We start from the raw sequence: 19,476 nt of genomic DNA, 5'->3' as shown, positions 1-19,476 counted from the left end.
AAAATGCTGTCATGGGTGGTCTCAAGGAAGGATAGAAACTGTAAGAATTCCTATTTTAGCTCAATAAAGGAGCTACAACAAGTAAATAAAGGGTTTTAAAGAATATTCAGTTATTCCCAAATTGTAGCAATTTTAGCATTCATTTTTCTAGGATTCTAGGATTGTATCCTTCTATTAATTATGAGATTCTGGGACTCATAAGTATTTTATGATTCTAACATTCTACCCTTTTAAAATTCTGATTCTAAGATACAAAGATTTCACTATTTTGGTATCATTTCTGTGTCTGTGGTCATGACACTGTTACAAGAATGAAAAGGTAAGTCACAGACCTGGAGAAAATATCAACAAAAAGTGCATCTGAAAAAGGACTGTTATCCAAAATGCACAGGAACTCTTGACATTCAGCAATAAGAAAATGAACAACCTGATTAAAAAGGAGGCAAACTGAGCAGACACCTCCCCAGAGCAGATGCCTCCCCAGAGCAGACGTATGGATGGCAAATCAGCATATAGAAAGGTGCTCCCCATCATATCTCATTAGGGAAGTGCAAATTAAGACAATGAGATACCACTGCACAACTATTAAGAGGGCCATAATCCAGAACACGGGTATCCCAAATGCTGGCAAGGATGTGGAGCTACAGGAGTTCTCATTCATTCCTGGTGGGAATGTAAAACATCTTCCACAGGCACTGTGGAAGATAAGCACTTTCCACAAAACTAAATATACTCTTCTACTATGCAGTAACCATGCTGTGTTTACTCAAATGGATTGAAAATGTATATTCATTCAAAAACTTGCACAGAAATATTGATAGAAGTTTTATTTATATTTGCTAAGATTTGGCAGCAACCATGATATTCTTCAGTAGATGACTAAATGAACTACGGTATGTCCAAACAATGAAATATTATTTAGTGCTAATAAGAAATGAAATATCAAGCTATGAAGACATGGATGAACCTTAAATGCTTATTACTCAGTGAAAAAAAGAGCCAATCTGAAAAGATTACATGCTGAATGATTCCAACTGTATAATATTCTGAAAAAGGCAAGACTATGGAGACAGTAGGCAAGCCCTGGTGGCTCAGACAACAAGAATCTACTTCCAATGCAGGAGAGAGTTTCGATCCCTGGGTCAGGAAGATCCCCGGAGAAGGAAATGGCAACTCATTCCAGTATTCTTGCCTGGAGAATCCCATGGACAGAGGAGCCTGGCGAGCTACAGTCCATGGGGTCGCAGAGAGTCAGACACAACTGAGCGACTAACACAGTACTACATGGAGACAGTAAAAAGTTCATTGGTTGCCAGGAGCAAGGGGGAAGGGAAGGATGAATCTGCGGAACACAGAGGATTTTTAAGGCAGCGGAATTATTCTGTAGGATACTATGGTGGTGGTTACATGTCAAACATTTGTCAAAATCCGTGGAGTGTAAAACACTAAGAGTGAACCCTATTGTAGATTGTGAATTCTGAATGACAATTGTGTCAATGTAGGTTCATTGAGCATAATGAATATACTGCTCTGGTGCAGGATGTTGGTAGTTGGAGAGGCTGTATGAGCCTGGGGACTGACTGCAGTATATGAAAATTCAGTATATTGTATGCTCAATTTTGCTGTGAACCTAAAACAGCTCTAAGAAATAAATATATTTAAAATAAATATATACATAAGTAGGTAAAGTTCATTTAAAATTTCTAAAATTACACTTAGCACTTTAAATAGCAATCAATATATATTATTTCATATAATTTCTGTGGGTCAGGACTTTAGGAATGACTAGCCAGGTATTTCTGCGTCAGGGTCTTATGTGAAGATACAATCATGATGTCAGCAAGCACCACTATCATTTGAAGGTTTGACTGGAGCTGGAGGATCCACTTCTAATTTGGGTCACTCACATGGCTGAGAGCAGGAGGCCTCAGTTCCTCATCATTTGGAGCTGAGCTTGCCTGAATATCCTCCCAATATGGTGGCTGGCTTCCCCAGGGTGGGTGATCCAAGAGAGATCAAGATGAAGCCACAGTGTCTTCTCTGACCTGGCTTTGAAACTCACACGCCATCTTTTTCACAGTATTCTATTGGTTGCATGGCTCAGCTCTGAGCAGTGTGGTAGAGGACTACACAGAGCTATGCCTTCCAGAGGGTCAAGGTTATTGTGGGCCATCTTGAAGGCTCTTACCACACAAGGCTTATAAATTTATCAGCAGACAATAATTTTTAGTGTTTGCCAAAGAGTCTTTAAATCTCTACTGTATCTACAGTTGTCCCTCCTACTATCCTGAAATTGCTGCTGTGCGATTTTTGTTTCTGGATCAATCTGTCAGAGACTTGTCTATTTTAAAGAAGCAGCTTTTAGATTTTTCTTTTTTAAAGTCTCTAGTGTATGGTTATTTTATATGTATTATCTATCTTATTACTTTATTTTTTCCCCTTCTACTTCCTTTAGGTTTGCTCTGGACTATCTCTAATTTTTTAAGTCTAATCACTAGAGCATTCTTTATCTTTCTTTGTTTCTGAAGTATGCATTTAGGTTATAACTTTCCTGTGAATATTGTTTTTAGCTGCATCCCATAAACTTTGATGGATAATGGTTTCATTTTCTTTCAGCACTGACTATTTTCTAGTATCCATTATAATTTCTTTTTAAACCCAGGGATTATTTAGAAGTATTTTGTTAATTTCTAAACATGTGGAAGTACATCCACATGTTTAGAAATGTTTTTTATCTTTGTACCATCATCAGAAAAAGTGATCTGCATGAATCTTCGGTACTTGATTATGTTAGTTTTTCAGCCTACTGTATGCTCAATTTATATATATACATCATGAAAGTTTGAAAAATGTGTTTTCTCTAATTGTTGAATGTAGAAATCATCAGATCAAGCTTATTAACTGTTAAATCTTCTACATTCTGAATGTTTGTTACCAGTTACTTAGTTGTTAATTTTCAATCTCTTTTTTATAATTATGGAGTTGTGCATTTTTTTCTTAGAATTCTACCCAGTTTTGGGACTTCCCTGGTGGTACTGCTAAGTTGCTTCAGTCGTGTCTGACTCTGTGCGACCCCATAGACGGCAGCCCACCAGGCTCCCCCATCCCTGGGATGCTCCAGGCAAGAACACTGGAGTGGGTTGCCATTTCCTTCTCCAATGCATGAAAGTGAAAAGCGAAAGTAAATTCGCTCAGTCGTGTCCGACTCTTAGCGACCCCATGGACTGCAGCCTACCAGGCTCCTCCGTCCATGGGATTTTCCAGGCAAGGGTGCTGGAGTGGGGTGCCATTACAGTAGATAAGAATTCACCTGCCAATGCGGGGAACACTGGTTCAATCTCTGATCCGGGATGATTCCACATGCCTCGGAGCAACTAAGCACAGGTGACGCAACTACTGAGTCCAAGCTATAGAGTTCCTGAGCTGCAACTACCGAAGCCTGTGAGCCTAGAGCCTGGGCTCTGCAACAGGAGAAGACTGTCCACCACAATGAGTAGCCCCAGCTGGCTGAAGCTAGATGAAAGCCCTTGCGCATTAATGAAGACCCACTAAATAAATAAATAATAAATTTATTATAAATGTATAGCCTAAATAAATAATAAATTCTACCAAGTTTTGCTGTATATATTTTGAAGGGTATAGTGTTAGATACAAACTTTGTCATATATTTCTGGTGAATTGTTTCTTCTATTTTTATATGATGACCATTCATTTTTATCTCCAATAATGCTTGTTGTTTCAAGATTACTTTGTTATTAATATAATGGTGTCAACTTTCTTCTGATTAGTATTTACCTACTACATCTTTTTCTGTCACCTTCTGTTCACATTTATGTGTCATTGTTCTAAATATGTTTCCTACATACAATGCATAGTTGCTTTTTGCTTTGTTTTGTGTTTTTCTCCAATCCGACATTCGCAGTCTTTTAACTGGAAAGTTTTGTTGGTTTTTTTTTGTTGTTGCTTTAATTTTTTTTGTTGTTTGTTTGCTTTGGCTGAATGGGTCTTTGTTACTGTGTGCAGGCTTTCTCTAGTTGTAGCAAGCGGGGGCTGCTCTCTAGTAGTGACTTCTCTTGTTGCAAAGCATGGGCCCTAGGGCACATGGGCTCAGTATTTGTGGCCTGTGGACTTAGTTGCCCTGAGGCATGTGGAATCTTCCTGGACCAGGGATCAAACCCATGTCCTCTGCACTGGCAAATAGATTCTTTTTTTGTTTAATACCTATTTTTATTTATTTATTTGGCTGCCCCAGGTCTTAGTTGCAGCTGATGGGATTTTTAGTTGCTATATGCGAGATCTAGTTCCCTGACCAGTGATCGAACCCAGGCCCCCTGCATTGAGAGCTCTGAGTCTTAACCACTGGACCACAAGGGAAGCCCCAGCAAGTCGATTCTTAACCAGCAGACTGCCAAGGGAAGTCCTTATGGAAAGTTTAGGTCATGTGCATTTACTTCAGTCACTGATATGTATACTTGAAAATAGTCTCACCACCTTATATTCTATTTTCTATATATTTTATTTGCTTAGTTTTGCCCTTTTGCAGGCCTTAACGAAGTTTTCTATATCCGCTTATATTTCCTCCCATGTGCGTTTTTAAGTTAATAAATATTTTAGGTTAATAAATATTTTTGGTTAATAAATGAATCAATGTCTCTCTTCCTCACAAACAAATAAGGACTTTGGAATACTTTAACTCTGATCATCCTCTCCCATCGTACATGTATCTTAGTTTCACACTGTTTTCATGTACCTCATATTAGTTCAAGCATGACCAGATCCACATGCTCAAATGACTAAAAAGCTAAACAGAGACCCCAGAGCAGTGGTTCAGACAAAATAAAGTGTATTTCCTACTCACATGACAGGGCAGAAGCAGGCAGGTGGCCCAAGGTTGCTGAGAGAGCTCAGTTCCAGGAGATCACCTAAGACAAGTTTCCTCTATTTTGTTCTCTATCCTCCCAGACCCAGGGCTAAATCCTGGCACCAGAACTTTCTTATCCTCTAATGCCCAGGTGATAATTTACATCTGCCATGCCCGCATTCTATGCTATGGGAAGGAGAAAGATGAAGTTGAACCCACACAACTACCTTAAGGAAGTGGCCTGGAAGTACACACAATTGCTCTTTGCTGTAGAGAATTCGGAAAATGTCTCTGGTTGGGTAAACAAGAGCCCAACTAAAACGTGGAGGTTTCTGCTACTAGAAGGAATATAAGGAGAGAATGAGTGCAGGGGGGAAATTGCAGTTTTTCACTGACATCATCAGAATCCTGCATCCTCTTCTGATTTTCTCTGTTTGCTTCAGCTTTAGGCAGGCAGCCTCCCCCAGTGATAGCAAAGATGGTCAGTAGCCTCATGGTCTCCCATGTAGCAACTTAGTGAAAAAGAGAGTGGCTCTTTATAGGTGATTTCAGCTAATGTCTAGAATTTCCTCCAGTTGGTCTAATATGGATCATGTGTCAGTCACTAAATAGTCCCTTTGGCCAGAATGATGCAGGGACTAGTAAACAGGTGTGCGTCACAGAGTCACCTCTGGAAGGTGGACTGAGTAAGGCTAACCCCACCCAAATCATATGGACTGAAATTAGAAAAGAGGCATATCCAAAGTCAACCAATGAGGTGTTGTTATCAACAGAATTGATGCTAAGCAATCCATGTAACAGATAACCATTAGACTTGATTAGCCCATCGGGCCATTAGATGGTTCAAGGCGATTATACAATTGAACGTATTTTAAAAATCTAAATGAATGAATGTGGAAGGTGATACTGATGATGAAGATGCCTGAAGTGAAAAGTGAAAGTCGCTTAGTTGTGTCTGACTCTTTGCAACACCATGGACTGTAACCCACCAGGCTCCTCTGTCCATGGAATTTTCCAGGCAAGAATACTGGAGTGGATTGCCATTCCCTTCTCCAGGGTATCTTCCCAACCCAGGGATCGAACCTGGTTCTCCTGCATTGCAGGCAAATTCTGTACCGTCTGAGTCACTAGGGAAGCCCCTTAAAGAAGTTGCCTGAAGCATTATTAATGCTTACACCTTGACTAGGAGAGTTCCTGTTCAGCCATCATTAGTCATTCATTCAGTACCTTGTGAATGAACCTCTGTTATGCTGACCATACTATTTGCTAATTATTTATGTATGTCTCCCAGTCCTTTCATAATACACCCCTGTAATCGAGGGCTGCCCTAGAGCTAGAACCCATCTGTGTTCCATAGTGCCCAAGGCACAGAGTGGGCATCTAAATTAAGGAAGGGTAAATTCTCAATGACTCTTAATGACTTCCACCTCTGATTGCTAGTCCATCTTTTATCTTTGGAAATTGTTATTGGAAAGACATAAACCAAATCCCAGGGAGTTCCAGAACTGGGGAGAGGAAGGGCAAGACCAGATTATTTTGTTTATAGAAATGTATCCCCTAATAACTGGAAAACAGTGCCAGGCATCATTTTATTTGTGGAAATCAAATCAAGTTACCAATAGGCAAAGACCCACATAGGAGGAAGTTCAGCATTTAATTGACTAGTCAGAGCTGTCTTCTCATTGTGTTTGATTCTAAGTTTTAAAAAGAGCTATATTTTGAAATCGATTCCCAATCTAAACACATAAATGACTTTTCCCCCATAGATATCAATCCCCCCACCCCCAACTTAATTGATGTTGAAAACTCTGGCTGTATTGGAGAGAAACAGAGCTACAGGCCAGTGAATGTAGCTAGGAGTCAGAAGTGGAAGACAGTGCAAGGAGATACCAAAAGGAGACACTTGGAAGAACAAGAAGTCTTGCTGGAGAAGGTGTCCAAGAGGCTGGCCTGCTTGGGAAGCTCCACCTCTGGGTTTCCCTCGGTGGGTTCTGTGAATACAAATAGCTACCATTTATTGAACCATTGCTATATTCCAGATGTTGTGGCAAGGGTTTTTAGTGATTATCTTTTTAATTCTCAGAGCAACCTTGTGAGTTGAGAACTGGCACCCTCATTCATGGATGAAACTAAAGGTCAGAAACTTGCAGTAATGTGCCCATGGCCATGAGCTAAGACATGCAAAAGCCAGGATTTGAACTCTGAGCCCTTAACTATCCACAAAACCACTATGAGGTAGCTATAATTTCCTCCAGGTGAGGAGACTACAGTCTGGGATGACTCAGCTTGTCCAAGTGACACAGGTAGTAAGTGTCTGAGCAAAAGCAGGAACATCTGACTCCAAAATTTTTCTGCCTCCCAGATAGAAGAAGAGCAAAGGCCAGGGGTCAGGAACACGGCAGAAAGCCACTGCATGTCAGGCCCTACCCTTTCCCAGGATAGTATCTGGCTGTTTCCCACCCACCCCAACCTCCCCACTGAGGCCCCTTTTGAGAATTTTCTTCTCACTTCATCCCTTCCTGTGTAGCCCCCTGGGCTGAACAGGGACTTGGTAGTTGTTGGGATGTTCTAAGACATCCCTCTCTGCAAAGGGTCCCCCGGAAAAAGAACAGCTAAGGTACCATCAGCCTGCAGTTTCCTGACTCCACATATGAGCAAAGCCTATGCATAAGACTGACAAGTGCTTAGGTCAGAAGCCAGCCAAAGGGGTTCAAATCCAGGCCATAGAGTTTGGCCAATAACAGGAGCTCCTTTAAATATATATATATATATATTATATATATGTATATATATATATATATATTCTGGGACAGACATTTCACTAGGGGTTTCCTCCGTATTTTTAAACTGAATCTCCCTCCTTCCCCCATGTTTAACCCTTATTTCACAAAAGAGGAGCCTGAGGCTCCCAGTCTGGAGGCCAGAGTAAAGACTGCAAGTCATAAGGAGCCTGGGACTTGAACCCACCTAGGCCCCAGATTCTGTGGTTGCCTAGGAGCTGAAGAGGGAGGAGCTGGCAGATCAGAGGGAGGGGAAAGAGAAGGCGAGCTCCCAGCAGCGCTCGCTGACGACAGCAGGTGATTTTTTTTTCCTGCAGCGCTCTTTCTCTCAGCATCTTTCCTGGATTTTCCCCCCCTCTGCTGAACGGCAGAAAAGGGTGGGGCCGCTTCCCTGCAGCAGAGACAGCAGCGGCGGCTACGGCAGCGGCTGCAGCATCCTCGGGAGAGGCGGCGGCGGCAGCAGTGCTCGATCTCCTCGAATGGTGATCTCCTCCGAGCCCTGCTAGGTGGCTAGCTGAGACTGGACGCCGGCGGGGAGAAGAGAGAGCTTTGTCCGCGACCCTGCGACCGCACTGCCCGGCCCTTCTTCTGCGCCATGGCTTAAGCCTGCAGCCACCTCGCCTCGCGTCGCCTCGCTTGGCTGGGGTCTGCGCGCCGCCGCAGCCGAAGGGAGGGGCGCGTCCCAGACGCCCTCGCCGGCGACCCGGGTCGCCGTGTCTCCCGCTGCGGTGCCCGCAGCAGAACGCGCTCCCGAGACCTGTGCGGCGGCTCCAGGAGGCGTTTACAGCAAGGTATCGAAGGACTTTACCGACTTTTATCTCAGTGTTAGCTCTGCCAGCCCGACATTCCGGGTGCTCTCTGAGACAGGAGGGCGCGGTAGCTCAGGACACCAAGGAAAACAAGGTGGGAACCAGACTGGCCGGTCGAGGGGACTGAGGAAGATTAGGGACTTGCTTTAGAATCCAGCAAGAAGGAGGGCGAGTTCTGCAGCGAGCACCATGGCGTGGCCGTGCATCACGCGCGCCTGCTGCATCGCCCGCTTCTGGAACCAGCTGGACAAGGCGGATATCGCCGTGCCGCTGGTTTTCACCAAGTACTCGGAGGCCACCGAGCACCCGGGTGCCCCGCCGTCGCACCAGCAGCCGGCGCCCGCGCCCCCCTCGGCGCGCACGGTCGCCATAGAAACACAGCCGGCCCAGGCCGACGGGGATGCGGTTGCCCGGGCAACAGGGCCGGCACCGGGGCCTAGCGGAGAAAGAGAGGCTGGGGCCTCCTCTGGCCGGAGCGGACCCGGCCCAACCTCTGGCTCCGGCTCCACCTCCAGCGCAGGTCCCGCGGACTCGGTGATGCGGCAGGACTACCGCGCCTGGAAGGTGCAGCGGCCCGAGCCGAGCTGCCGGCCGCGCAGCGAATACCAGCCTTCGGACGCGCCCTTTGAGCGCGAGACCCAGTACCAGAAGGACTTCCGCGCCTGGCCGCTGCCGCGCCGCGGGGACCACCCGTGGATCCCCAAGCCCGTGCAGATCGCCACTTCTTCCCAGGCGGCAGCGCCTGCGCTCCGTGCCCCCCAGCGCCGACCGCAGAGCCAGGAGCGCTGGCCTGTGCCGGCCGGCGAGGCCTCGGAGCAGGAGGCGGCCCCTGGAGGAGCAGGTGTCCTTGCGGCTGGAAAAGCGTCCGGCGCAGATGAGCGTGACACACGCAAGAAACCTGGGCCCGCCTGGATGGTGCGGCGCGCCGAGGTGTCGCAGAGCCAGGAGCGCTGGGTAGTGCAGGCCGCTGAAGCCCAGGAGCAGGAGGCGGCTCCTAGCGGAGCAGGCGTCCTTGCGGCTGGAAAAGCGTCCGGTGCAGATGAGCGCGACACTCGCAAGAAACCTGGGCCCGCCTGGATGGTGCGGCGCGCTGAGGTGCCTCAGAGCCAGGAGCACTGGCTGGGGCAGGCCGCTGAAGCCCCGGAGCAGGAGGCGGCTCCTAGCGGAACAGGAGTCCTTGCGGCCGGAAAAGCGTCCGGTGCAGATGAGCGCGACACTCGCAAGAAACCCGGGCCCGCCTGGATGGTGCGGCGCGCCGAGGTGTCGCAGAGCCAGGAGCGTTGGCTGGTGCAGGCCGCCGAGGCCCCGGAGCAGGAGGCGGTTTCTGGCGGAGCAGGTGTCCTTGCGGCCGGAAAAGCGTCCGGTGCAGATGAGCGCGACACTCGCAAGAAGCCCGGGCCGGCCTGGATGGTGCGGCGCGCCGAGGCGCTGGGGCAGGAGCAGACGCAGCTGTCCGCGGCCCAGGACCAGGTCCAGGCCACTGGCCCCGAGGCGGGCAGAGGGCGTGCGGTGGCCGACGCGCTCAACAGGCAAATCCGGGAGGAGGTGGCGAGTGCAGTGAGCAGCTCCTACAGGTGAGACGCGGTCCACAGCTCAGGCCTCGGGGCTGGTCATCCTTACCCTCTCCCATAGATTCTCCTTACCCTCTCCCATAGATTCTCCGCATCGCAGGCATCCCTGGCCTCCACCTCCCATTCCAGAACACACCCCCTCCTTCCCCCAACTCCTGGCCGACTGCTCTTAGACTCTTTTGTGAAAGCTTGCTACTAACCACTTCAGCCATCTTTTCCCCATCCCCGCCCCACCCCAAGTCCCTGCCTGCCCAACAGAAACCGTTGCAGTCTCTTCACAGGCTTTGCGTCCATTCTGCCCCACCCAAGCCACCGGCTTCATTAGCCTGGGCGCTGCCCTTTGCTGGCTCAGCTGACGCCAAAGAGTCTTGGTGCCTTCCTGCAGGGCAGATTCTCCCCCAAAGAGAGTGATCTCTACCCCTTCCCCACCTCCCTAGCCTGGTTCACCCAGCCCTTCCTTCTTCCCTTCTCCATCTCAGTCCTTGGCAGACACCCAAGCACCACACCCTTTTCAAGATTCCCTGCCAGCCAGAGCTTATAGAGCACCCTCCTCCTCCAGTCCCCTAGGTTTTGAAGGCAGATTGCTTATGCTTCTATTTGTGACACATTGGGCAAGTTTCTTAACCCTTCTTGGCCTCGGGTTCTCATCTGTAAGATGTGATGGATAACAGATTCTTCTCTTAGGTTGTCTGCTCATGTACTGATTTAATATTAAATACTCAACTTATTTTTGAGCACCTATTATATGCTGAACACTGTGCTAGACATTTTGAAGATTAAATGAGATGATTCAGAAGAATTATGCCTGGCACATGGTAGGTAATTAGTACATCTTGGTTCCTTTCTGACCTTCTCATTATTTTGATTTCTATGTCCAAGACACTTCCAGCCTTCTCCCTTATTCCTTTCTTATTCATCAGATGTGGTTCTCATCCTGTTACCGTCAAGAACCCCCTCTTCAGCACAATTTAAATTCCCTTTAAATGAATGCCTTCAAACCTGAGCATATTCATTCACTCTGTTTCTTTCTAGAATTCTCCCTCTGCTGCAGCCTCAGCCCTTCCAGGCTGCTTTCTCACCATTTCTCCCTGTAATATATATTTCTGAATGCTTAGCTTTCAGTCCTGCCCTTATGCTTCTAACCAAAACAATTAGCTAACAGATTACTGTTGACTCTGAATACGTGGCATTGGGCTTGGGGTTTCCGGGGAAGTAGATGTTCCTGATGAGTGATTGAGCTAGAAGTGTGCAAAATGTGACTTATGGGGTCCTTCATGAATGCCACAGCCAGCAGCCTCCTTCCTGCAGAAGGGTGTGGATAGGAGGACTGCAGAGTTAGTGTCTTTTGCCAGGACCTTATATGTGGCCTCATCACACTGATGTCCCTCTCCAGTAAATATGACAGACAATCCCTCTTATGCTGAGGAGAGAACAGCATTGATAGACAAGGTCTTTTGTTAAGACTCCTCCCAGGTTTTGCCTCTGGAAAGCATTTCACAGTTAAAAGGGGCAGCTTATCAATTGGCCCCTATTCCTTCCTCTTGAATTCTACCTCCCACCTGGCATTTCTTTCTTCGTTGACCAGTAGCATGATCATACTGGTCACCCAGGAGTACACCACTTCCCTTTAAAGCTCTGGGTCAGGCAAGGACACTGATCTTTTCCCTTGGCTCTAGCTAAGAGAAAGTGGAATGTTCACAAAATCTTTATGCTGTTACCAAGGAGGATCTAAAAGAAAAGAAACGAATAAGCAAGGGGACTACAAAAGCAAAGTCAAGATACAGTTTTGTGACTCTGTCACGGCTTTCTTGTTTATAAGGCAAGAACCCTAAGGCTGGCCTAACATCAGTTTTCTGGACTGACCTCTTCATCATCATACTCCCAATCTACCACCCTGAGGCAGGTGGGAACTTACCACCTACCAGACAGAACCAACCTCTCCTCACGTCAATACTGGAGTAGGAAACAGAAACCCACTCCTGTACTCTTGCCTGGAAAGTTCCATGGACAGAGGAGCCTGGCAGGCTACAATCCATGGGATCGCAAAGAGTGGGACACGACTGAGCAACTGAGCATGAACACCTCAATATAGTCAGTACCAATCAAGGGAGATCCAGACTCTCAAATTTCATTTGACGATCCTACTCAGTTTATGTTTCCAGGTTGGTAGGACTTGCTTTGTCCATCAGCGATTGGCCAGACAGTCAGGGTATAAACAACCCTTCATAGGATAGTGGGGGCAGGCTCAAGAGGAAAGGGATATTTGTATACTTACCACTGATTCATGTTGTTGTACAGAAGAAGCCAACTCAACATTGTAAAGCAATTATCCTCCAATTAAACATAAATTTTTTAAAAAAAAACCACCCTTCAGACAATTCACTCCAAATATTTTGGTATGTAACTTTGTTCTGTATAGCCTCTTCCTCCTAAACAATACCTTAACTGTGCAGTAAGCTGTCATACTGCTAGTTAGAATTACATACATCCTGCAAGTGATTGGACTGAATAGGGGAACTATGCTCTTGCAGCTGTTAAGAACGATTTTTCATAGCTATCAGAATTTCATCAACCTGTCCAGAAAAATCTCTGCATACCTTAAAAATTTTTTTTTCTAATTTGAATCTTCTGTAAAATTTAATTATGCATATGACTTTGGGGTCAGTAGTTCCATTTTGCTGTGTAATCAGAAGGGTTTGAAAGCATTAAGAGAATAAGCATTGCTAAGAGACATCAATTTCTCTAATGGACAATTTAAGTGCATGACAAATTTGATGTGAAATTTAATATTTTTGTTCCAGAAGAAAAATTAATAATAGGGAAATGCACTTTGGGTAAAAGCAGATATGAAGAAATAAGATAATTAATTAAATGTACAATAAAGAAAAAAATGCCTGGAAATTATAGGCTTATCTGTAAACTTGATTTTTTTTCCTTTTTATTCTCTCACATCCTTTTCCTTGCTAGGATTTTGAGTATCTCTTGAATTTAAGTATGCTGTGTGTCTTACATCACCTTAGAAGCCAAACTGGGCTTCATTTTACCAATAATTTGATTGACAAAGCCATTTCTTCTGTCACTCTACATAAATAATTGTAGTTTATACCATGGTGACTGGTTCATCTTATGGACTTTACAAATGACATCAGTCATATAGCATCAATGTGAGTAGTTTGCTTAACTAGAGAAAGGATACACAATCCATCAGCTTAATATATCGGTATGTAATATAAAATATATATTCATCCAGAGTCATATATCAATACATGCTATTTGGTTTTCCCCTGCAGTATACAATCAGTAGTTAACATCAAATGTCCTTTGATGCCATGGTTTTGAGAAATTGTCCCTGTTCAACAGTTCTAATTCATAGCTTATCCAGACTAGCCAGGTATTTTTGCATTCAAATGGTATCTGAGGTATCTTTAGAATTATTTGTAATCATGAAATTGATTTTCGCTACATTCATATTACATAAATGATATTATAAAAATTGAGAAACATGTCTTTATTTTCATTTTAATGTTAAGGATGATCTCACCGGGCAGCTATCTGTGACTTTAGACCTAGCATTCTCAATCAGAAAATAGATAAGTCATAGGAGGGGATTAAAATTCCTCTCTCAGCCAACCCCATTGTCCCAGCCATTAGTTAAGAGTGATAGATGGGGTAGCAGGTGCTCCCCATAGAAATGTTAATAAGCAACTTTTCCTGGAAGAAATCAGCTGGAGCACCAGGAGGTAGAATTAATAAACCAGAGGCAAAATAGTACTTGAAAAATGAGAGGGGTAACAAGGAAATCAGAAAGAAAAGGAGTCTTTACTATCCCTACATTTTTCCATAAATTTTAGAGAAAGGTCCATCTGACATGGCTATGCTATTCAGAACTGCCCTGGGCTTCCCAGGTGGCTCATTGGTAAAGAATCCGCCTGCAATTCAGGAGATGCAGGTTCCATCCCTGGGTCGGGAAGATCCCCTGCAGAAGAACACAGCAACCCACTCCAGTATTCTTGCCTGGGAAATCCCAGGGACCGAGGAGCCTGGTGGGCTACAGTCCATGGGGTCGTAAGAGAGTTGGACACAACTGAGCGACTAAGCAGCAACGACACAGAACAGCCCTATACCTACAGGCAACTGCCTATTTCTCTAGTATCCTCCTGACTGAATCCCAGCAACTCTTCAAGGCCAGTCTCAGATACTAGCTTTCAACAATGCCCTCCAGGTCCTGCCACGAGGGACTATTTTTTCTCTCATTTCTTTTTCGTGTTCTGTGCACTTCTCATTGTCTGCTTGATTGGAGGATACTTTTGTCTCTATCTGCCTCCCCTACCAGATAGGAACACTTAAAGAGAAGGGCTATATTTTGTTCGTCTCTGTATCTCTCACAGCTTAACATTGTGCCTAACTACCATATAGGTTTGTTGACTCTAGTGAACTTTTTAGAGTTTGGTGAAGAATTTATTCACTTACATATTGATTCATTTCACTCTGTTTCATTTAGCTGAATTAATTTTGGAAAATGACCACCAAGTCCCTGCTATGTATCAGACAGGAATCTCAGGACACCAAAAGGTGATAACCCTTATGTAAAGAAATTGTGTTTTCCTTAGTCAAAATAAAGTGGGATTCCTACTCGGTTAGCACTAGAAGAAATGTTCAAGTGGGGAAGAGCAGCAAACCTTACAGACCTGATTCTAGGTGTACCTTCAGCAGGGCAGCTGTGGCCCTCGATCTGAGCTCTACAATGGAGTCATTAAGGTGAAGTCACTCAGTCATGTCCGATTCTTTGCGACCCCACGGACTGTAGCCTACCAGGCTCTTCCATCCATGGGATTTTCCAGGCAAGAGTACTGGAGTGGGGTGCCATTTCCTTCTCCAGAGGATCTTCCCTACCCAGGAATCGAACCCAGGTCTCCCGCATTGTGGGCGGATGCCTTACCATCTGAACCACCGGTCACTGGTGAACTATAAAAGTGCTGTTGCAAGGTCTTCCCTGGCAGTCCAGTGGTTAAGACTCCGTGCTTCCACTGTAGGGGAGGCAGGGTGAGGGTGTGATCCCTGGTTGGCAACTAAGGTGCCTCATCCCCTGCAGCACAGCCAAAAAAAAAAAAAAAAATGCTGTTACATAACTGCCTTGCCAGATATTCTGATTTAATGGGTCTGGGGTATGACCTGTGCATGTGAGTCTTTTAAAACTGCCCCCGGATAATTCTCATGTTCAATTCAGGTTATACCCTCTTCCCTTAAGGCAAAGTTTCTCAAAATTTAGTTCACAAGAGAATCATCTGGAGAGCTTCCTAAAACACAGATTCCTGGCCTTATCCTCAGACATGCTGATTCAGCAGGTTTAAAATGGAGCCTAAGAATCTATATTTTAACCAGCACTCTAGGTAACTTTTAAAATATTTACTTATTTGGCTGTGTGGGGTCTTAGCTGCAGCATGCAGGATCTTCATTGCAGTGCACAGGCATGTAGGATTTTAATTCTCTGCCCAGGGATCGAACCCACGTCTCCTACATTCCAAGGTGGATTCTTAACCATTGGATCACCAGGGAAGTCCTGCACTCTAGGTAATTTTGATGCAAGTGAACTTCAGGCCTTACTTGGGAAAACACTGCTTGGAAGATTTTCTGTCTTTAAGGTACTGTATTTTCCCATACACAAATATGGTATTTTTGCCATTTATTTGCCTTTTTGTCCTTCACTTACATTTTGTAATTTTCTCTGCAAAAGTCACACATGTACACACATACGGCTTCCCTGTTGGCTCAATAGTAAAGAATCCACTTGCCAAGCAGTGAACTCAGATTTGATCCCTGGATCAGGAAGATCCCCTAGAGAAGGAAATGGCAACCCACTCCAGTATTCTTGCCTGGGAAATCCCATGGACAGAGGAGCCTGGCAGGCTACAGTCCATGGCGTCACAAAAAAGTCAAACACAACTTAGCAACTAGACAACATATACACATACAAAATAGTTTTTAAGTAATAACATATTTATGCATGGAATGTAGTAGGGATCTAATTTTCCTTTTCCTGTATGGAAAGTCATTTATTTCAATACACTTTTTACAAGTTCGTTTCTGCATTAATATCCCCACTGATAATCTCTTTATCACATAGGTTGCGTATGCTTCAGTATTTTTGAGATCTCTGTTCTATTCCATTCATCTGAGCTAATACCATACTATCATTTTTTTCTGAGCTATTTAAAATTAGCTTTCTTGCTTTCAACATATATCTTATTACATTTTCTAATTTGTTGTTGCTCATATGTATTAATTTTTATACGTTTATATTATATTCAGCAATTTTTTACCACTAATTTTGTTTTCAGATTCTCTTGGACCATCTGTGGAGATAATGTATGCTTTTAGTAAATGTCAATTTATCATCTTCATTCTGATATTCGTGCATTTTTGTGTGTATTTATATTGCTACATTGGTGGGGATATCCAGTATAATTCTGATGGTAGGTGATAACAGGCATCTTTGTCTGAGACAAATGGAAATGCTCCTAAAGTTTTTTCATTAAGTATGAAGTTTTCTCTGTGTCTTTAGGAGACAGCATCGTATCAGGCTAAGAAACTTGCCTTTATACTAATTTCTAGGGGTTTTAAAAACTATGGATTTGTATTGAATTTTATTAAATGATTTTTGGGGCCATCAACTGAGAAAATTATATGGTTTTCACTTTTAGTCTGTTTATAGATTTTTCTGATGTTGAGCCATCTTTTCATTCCTAGGATAAATCTTACTTAGATAAAAATGTATCTGTGATGCTGAATTCTTTAGCTACTTTTTATTTGAAATGTTTGCACATGTATTCATAAGTAAAATTATTCTAAAACTTTTTTCTTTTTTATATCACTCTGGTGCAATATTGGGATCGTGGTTATAGCTATACAATTAGATAGGCAGATTTTCTCCTTTTCAGTTATTGGAACAGTGCTTATAACAAGTGTTCCTCCTTAAATAGCTGATAAGAATTGCCTGTAAAGCTCTCTGTAATCATGTCTTTTTTAGTGAATAGACTATTTTTTTAACTACCAATTTGATTTATTCAGCTTTTGTATTTCTTCTTGAGCCAATTTTAGTAATTTATATTTTTCAAGGTAATGTGATCACTTTCTTTATAATTTTTAAATTTATTGACATGAGTCCTCAGCGTTGTCTTGTGGATTTTATATTCAACTCTACTTATCTGCAGTTAAATCCTCTTTCACACTTAATATTAATTGGTGCGTTTTCTCTTTTTTCATAATTGTTTTATTAAGGTTTGTTTCCTTTTTTTCAGGGTCACATTTTGGTTTTGTAAATCATCTCCCGTTTTAGTAAGCTTTCCTCTTATTTTCACTATTTCTTTACTTTTTATGCTGTGAGTGGTCATGCTAGGAACAGTTTTATATCCCTGGCTAAGGAGTTTGGATTTTCTTTTTTAAAGAAATGAGTCACTGAAAGAATCTAGGCTCAGGAACTACATGATAGTTGAATATGATTTAAAGTTTATAAATGTCCCACTGGCTGGTGACCTAGGGAGGTGAGAGAAAGGGTGGCAAGTAAGAGGCTATTGGAATAATCCAGAGAGAATGATAAAGCCTGGACTGTGGCTTTGGGATCTGAAATTTAAAGCATAGTACATATAGTTACTGAAAAACAGGTCTCAGTGATCAATTGAGATGCAAGGAAGAGGATAAATTCAAAATAAATTTTTCTGGTTTGCATTTTTCTGGTAACAGTCCTAGTCACTGGAACAGACTTTTACTTAGACTTCTATGATGAATGTAGAGAAGAAAAAGTCAGGAGTGTAAGTTGAGCCTATTTTTAGTATCTAGAATTTGAATTGTCTATGAGATATCTGACAAGAAGTTTGAAGGGGCAGCTGAGTAAATGGATCTGAACTGTAGTGCGAGTTCAGGGCTGTGATTTGAAACATCCTGTGGAAATGATTAAAGACATGGAAGGAGGTGAAATCAACCCTAGAGACGAAGTAGAGAGAATTAGCCATCAGAGAATGGAGCCCCGAGGGATACGTTCATTGAGGGTACTGACAGCAGAAGGAATAACCATGAAAAAGACAACCCATTGATCAGAAGGGAGGGAAGAGAAGTAGGAGAGAAATTAACCATGGAAACCACATTGGGCCCCTAGCTCAGAAAAACCTTATGCCACCCTGGAAAATCTTACTGAGGATTTACTGTGTGCAAAGCATTTTTCTGGATCAGTGGTTGACCTTGCATAGTTAGATATAATGTTACTGAGACTAACCCACAAAGATGAGAGGAAAGGAGATAAGATATACACACTAATAGTTGGTTGATCTCCTAGGGGGGAAAAAAAGGCATCTAATGCATCTGTGAGCTTTTAAAAAAGCAGTCAAGGCAGTGACAGTTCTAAATCTATAATCACAAAGAACCACTCAGTGTCCCAGATATAAAACTCAAATAATCCAAGTGTCCACTAAAAGCTAGAGAGAGCCATCTCTGTGATCAATGCAGCTTTGGTTTTTCAGATTGTCAGCTGTAGACACATAGACAAGTGAGCTGCTAATTCTCTGCCAGACGGAGAAAACTGAAAATGGACCTTGACCAGCAAACTAAAAATTCTCTTGATGTTCACTAAAAATGCTCGTTTTCGCCATTAGAAATAATAATAATAGTTAATCAAGTGCCTCCCATGTGCCTGGCAGGCTGCTAGAAACTTTGGATGCATTTTCTGCTGTAATCTATGTAGCAGCTCTGCAGAAATGGTTCTGTCACTTCCCTGTTAGAGCTCAGGACCCACAAGTCCTCTTGCGTATCTTTAAGTGATACAACTTGAAGGCAGACTTTGTCCAACACTTTGTCTACACACAGCATGTCTACTACACAGTCATATTAACTTGTATTGTCTCAAATCCTCTTCAGTCCAGCGAATATTGATTAGTGTCTTCTCTATATCTGGGTAATTCCTAGGAAGACAAAGTAGGCCTTGCTCTTGGAAGGCTTATGTTTGTTAGGCAGATACAGATGTGCTGAAAAGTTATCAGCGCCCTAACAAAAGTCTATGGAGGGTTTGGTGGGGCACAGAGGAGACAGGGTTAAATCTACTTGATTTGAGGGTTATCAGGAAAGGGTTCAGTAGAGAAGCGACTGGTAAGCCGAATCTTCAGATGACTAGGCATTCAATGGGAAAGGGATCTATCTGAGTAAAAGTACAGAAGAGAAATTTTCAGCCAGTAGAGCTTAGAGGTCTCACTGGATGAGAATAGAATGGTGAGAAATAGACCAGGTAGGCAAGCTGGACCAGCTCCTTTGTCCTATGAGCAAATGAAGAAGCAGGACTGGGTTTTGGACATTAGCAAAGGTGACTTTGGTAGCAGTGGGAAAGATGGATTGGAGGGAATTAGACCAGGAGCATAGAGTCCAGAAAGGAAGCTGGAGTCTAGGTAAGAGATAAAGAAGACCTCCAGCCA

At 43.7% G+C, this 19,476-nt stretch overlaps 1 protein-coding gene across 1 annotated transcript in view; it reads left to right on the top strand.

Moving 5' to 3' along the window:
* The first annotated feature begins 7,914 nt into the window (after positions 1-7,914).
* MAP6 (microtubule associated protein 6) overlaps positions 7,915-19,476 on the top strand; it is an 81,200-nt gene continuing 69,638 nt past the window's right edge. The window contains exon 1 of the mRNA XM_042233263.2: positions 7,915-10,024. Coding sequence (XP_042089197.1) covers positions 8,640-10,024 — 1,385 coding nt within the window. The 5' untranslated portion in view covers positions 7,915-8,639. The remainder of the gene's footprint in view (positions 10,025-19,476) is intronic.

This window comes from Ovis aries, chromosome 15 (genome assembly GCF_016772045.2).
Source record: "Ovis aries strain OAR_USU_Benz2616 breed Rambouillet chromosome 15, ARS-UI_Ramb_v3.0, whole genome shotgun sequence".
Lineage (NCBI taxonomy): Eukaryota > Metazoa > Chordata > Mammalia > Artiodactyla > Bovidae > Ovis > Ovis aries.
The sequence above is the reverse complement of the archived record's forward strand: the minus strand, read 5'-3'. Positions and strand labels throughout refer to the sequence as shown.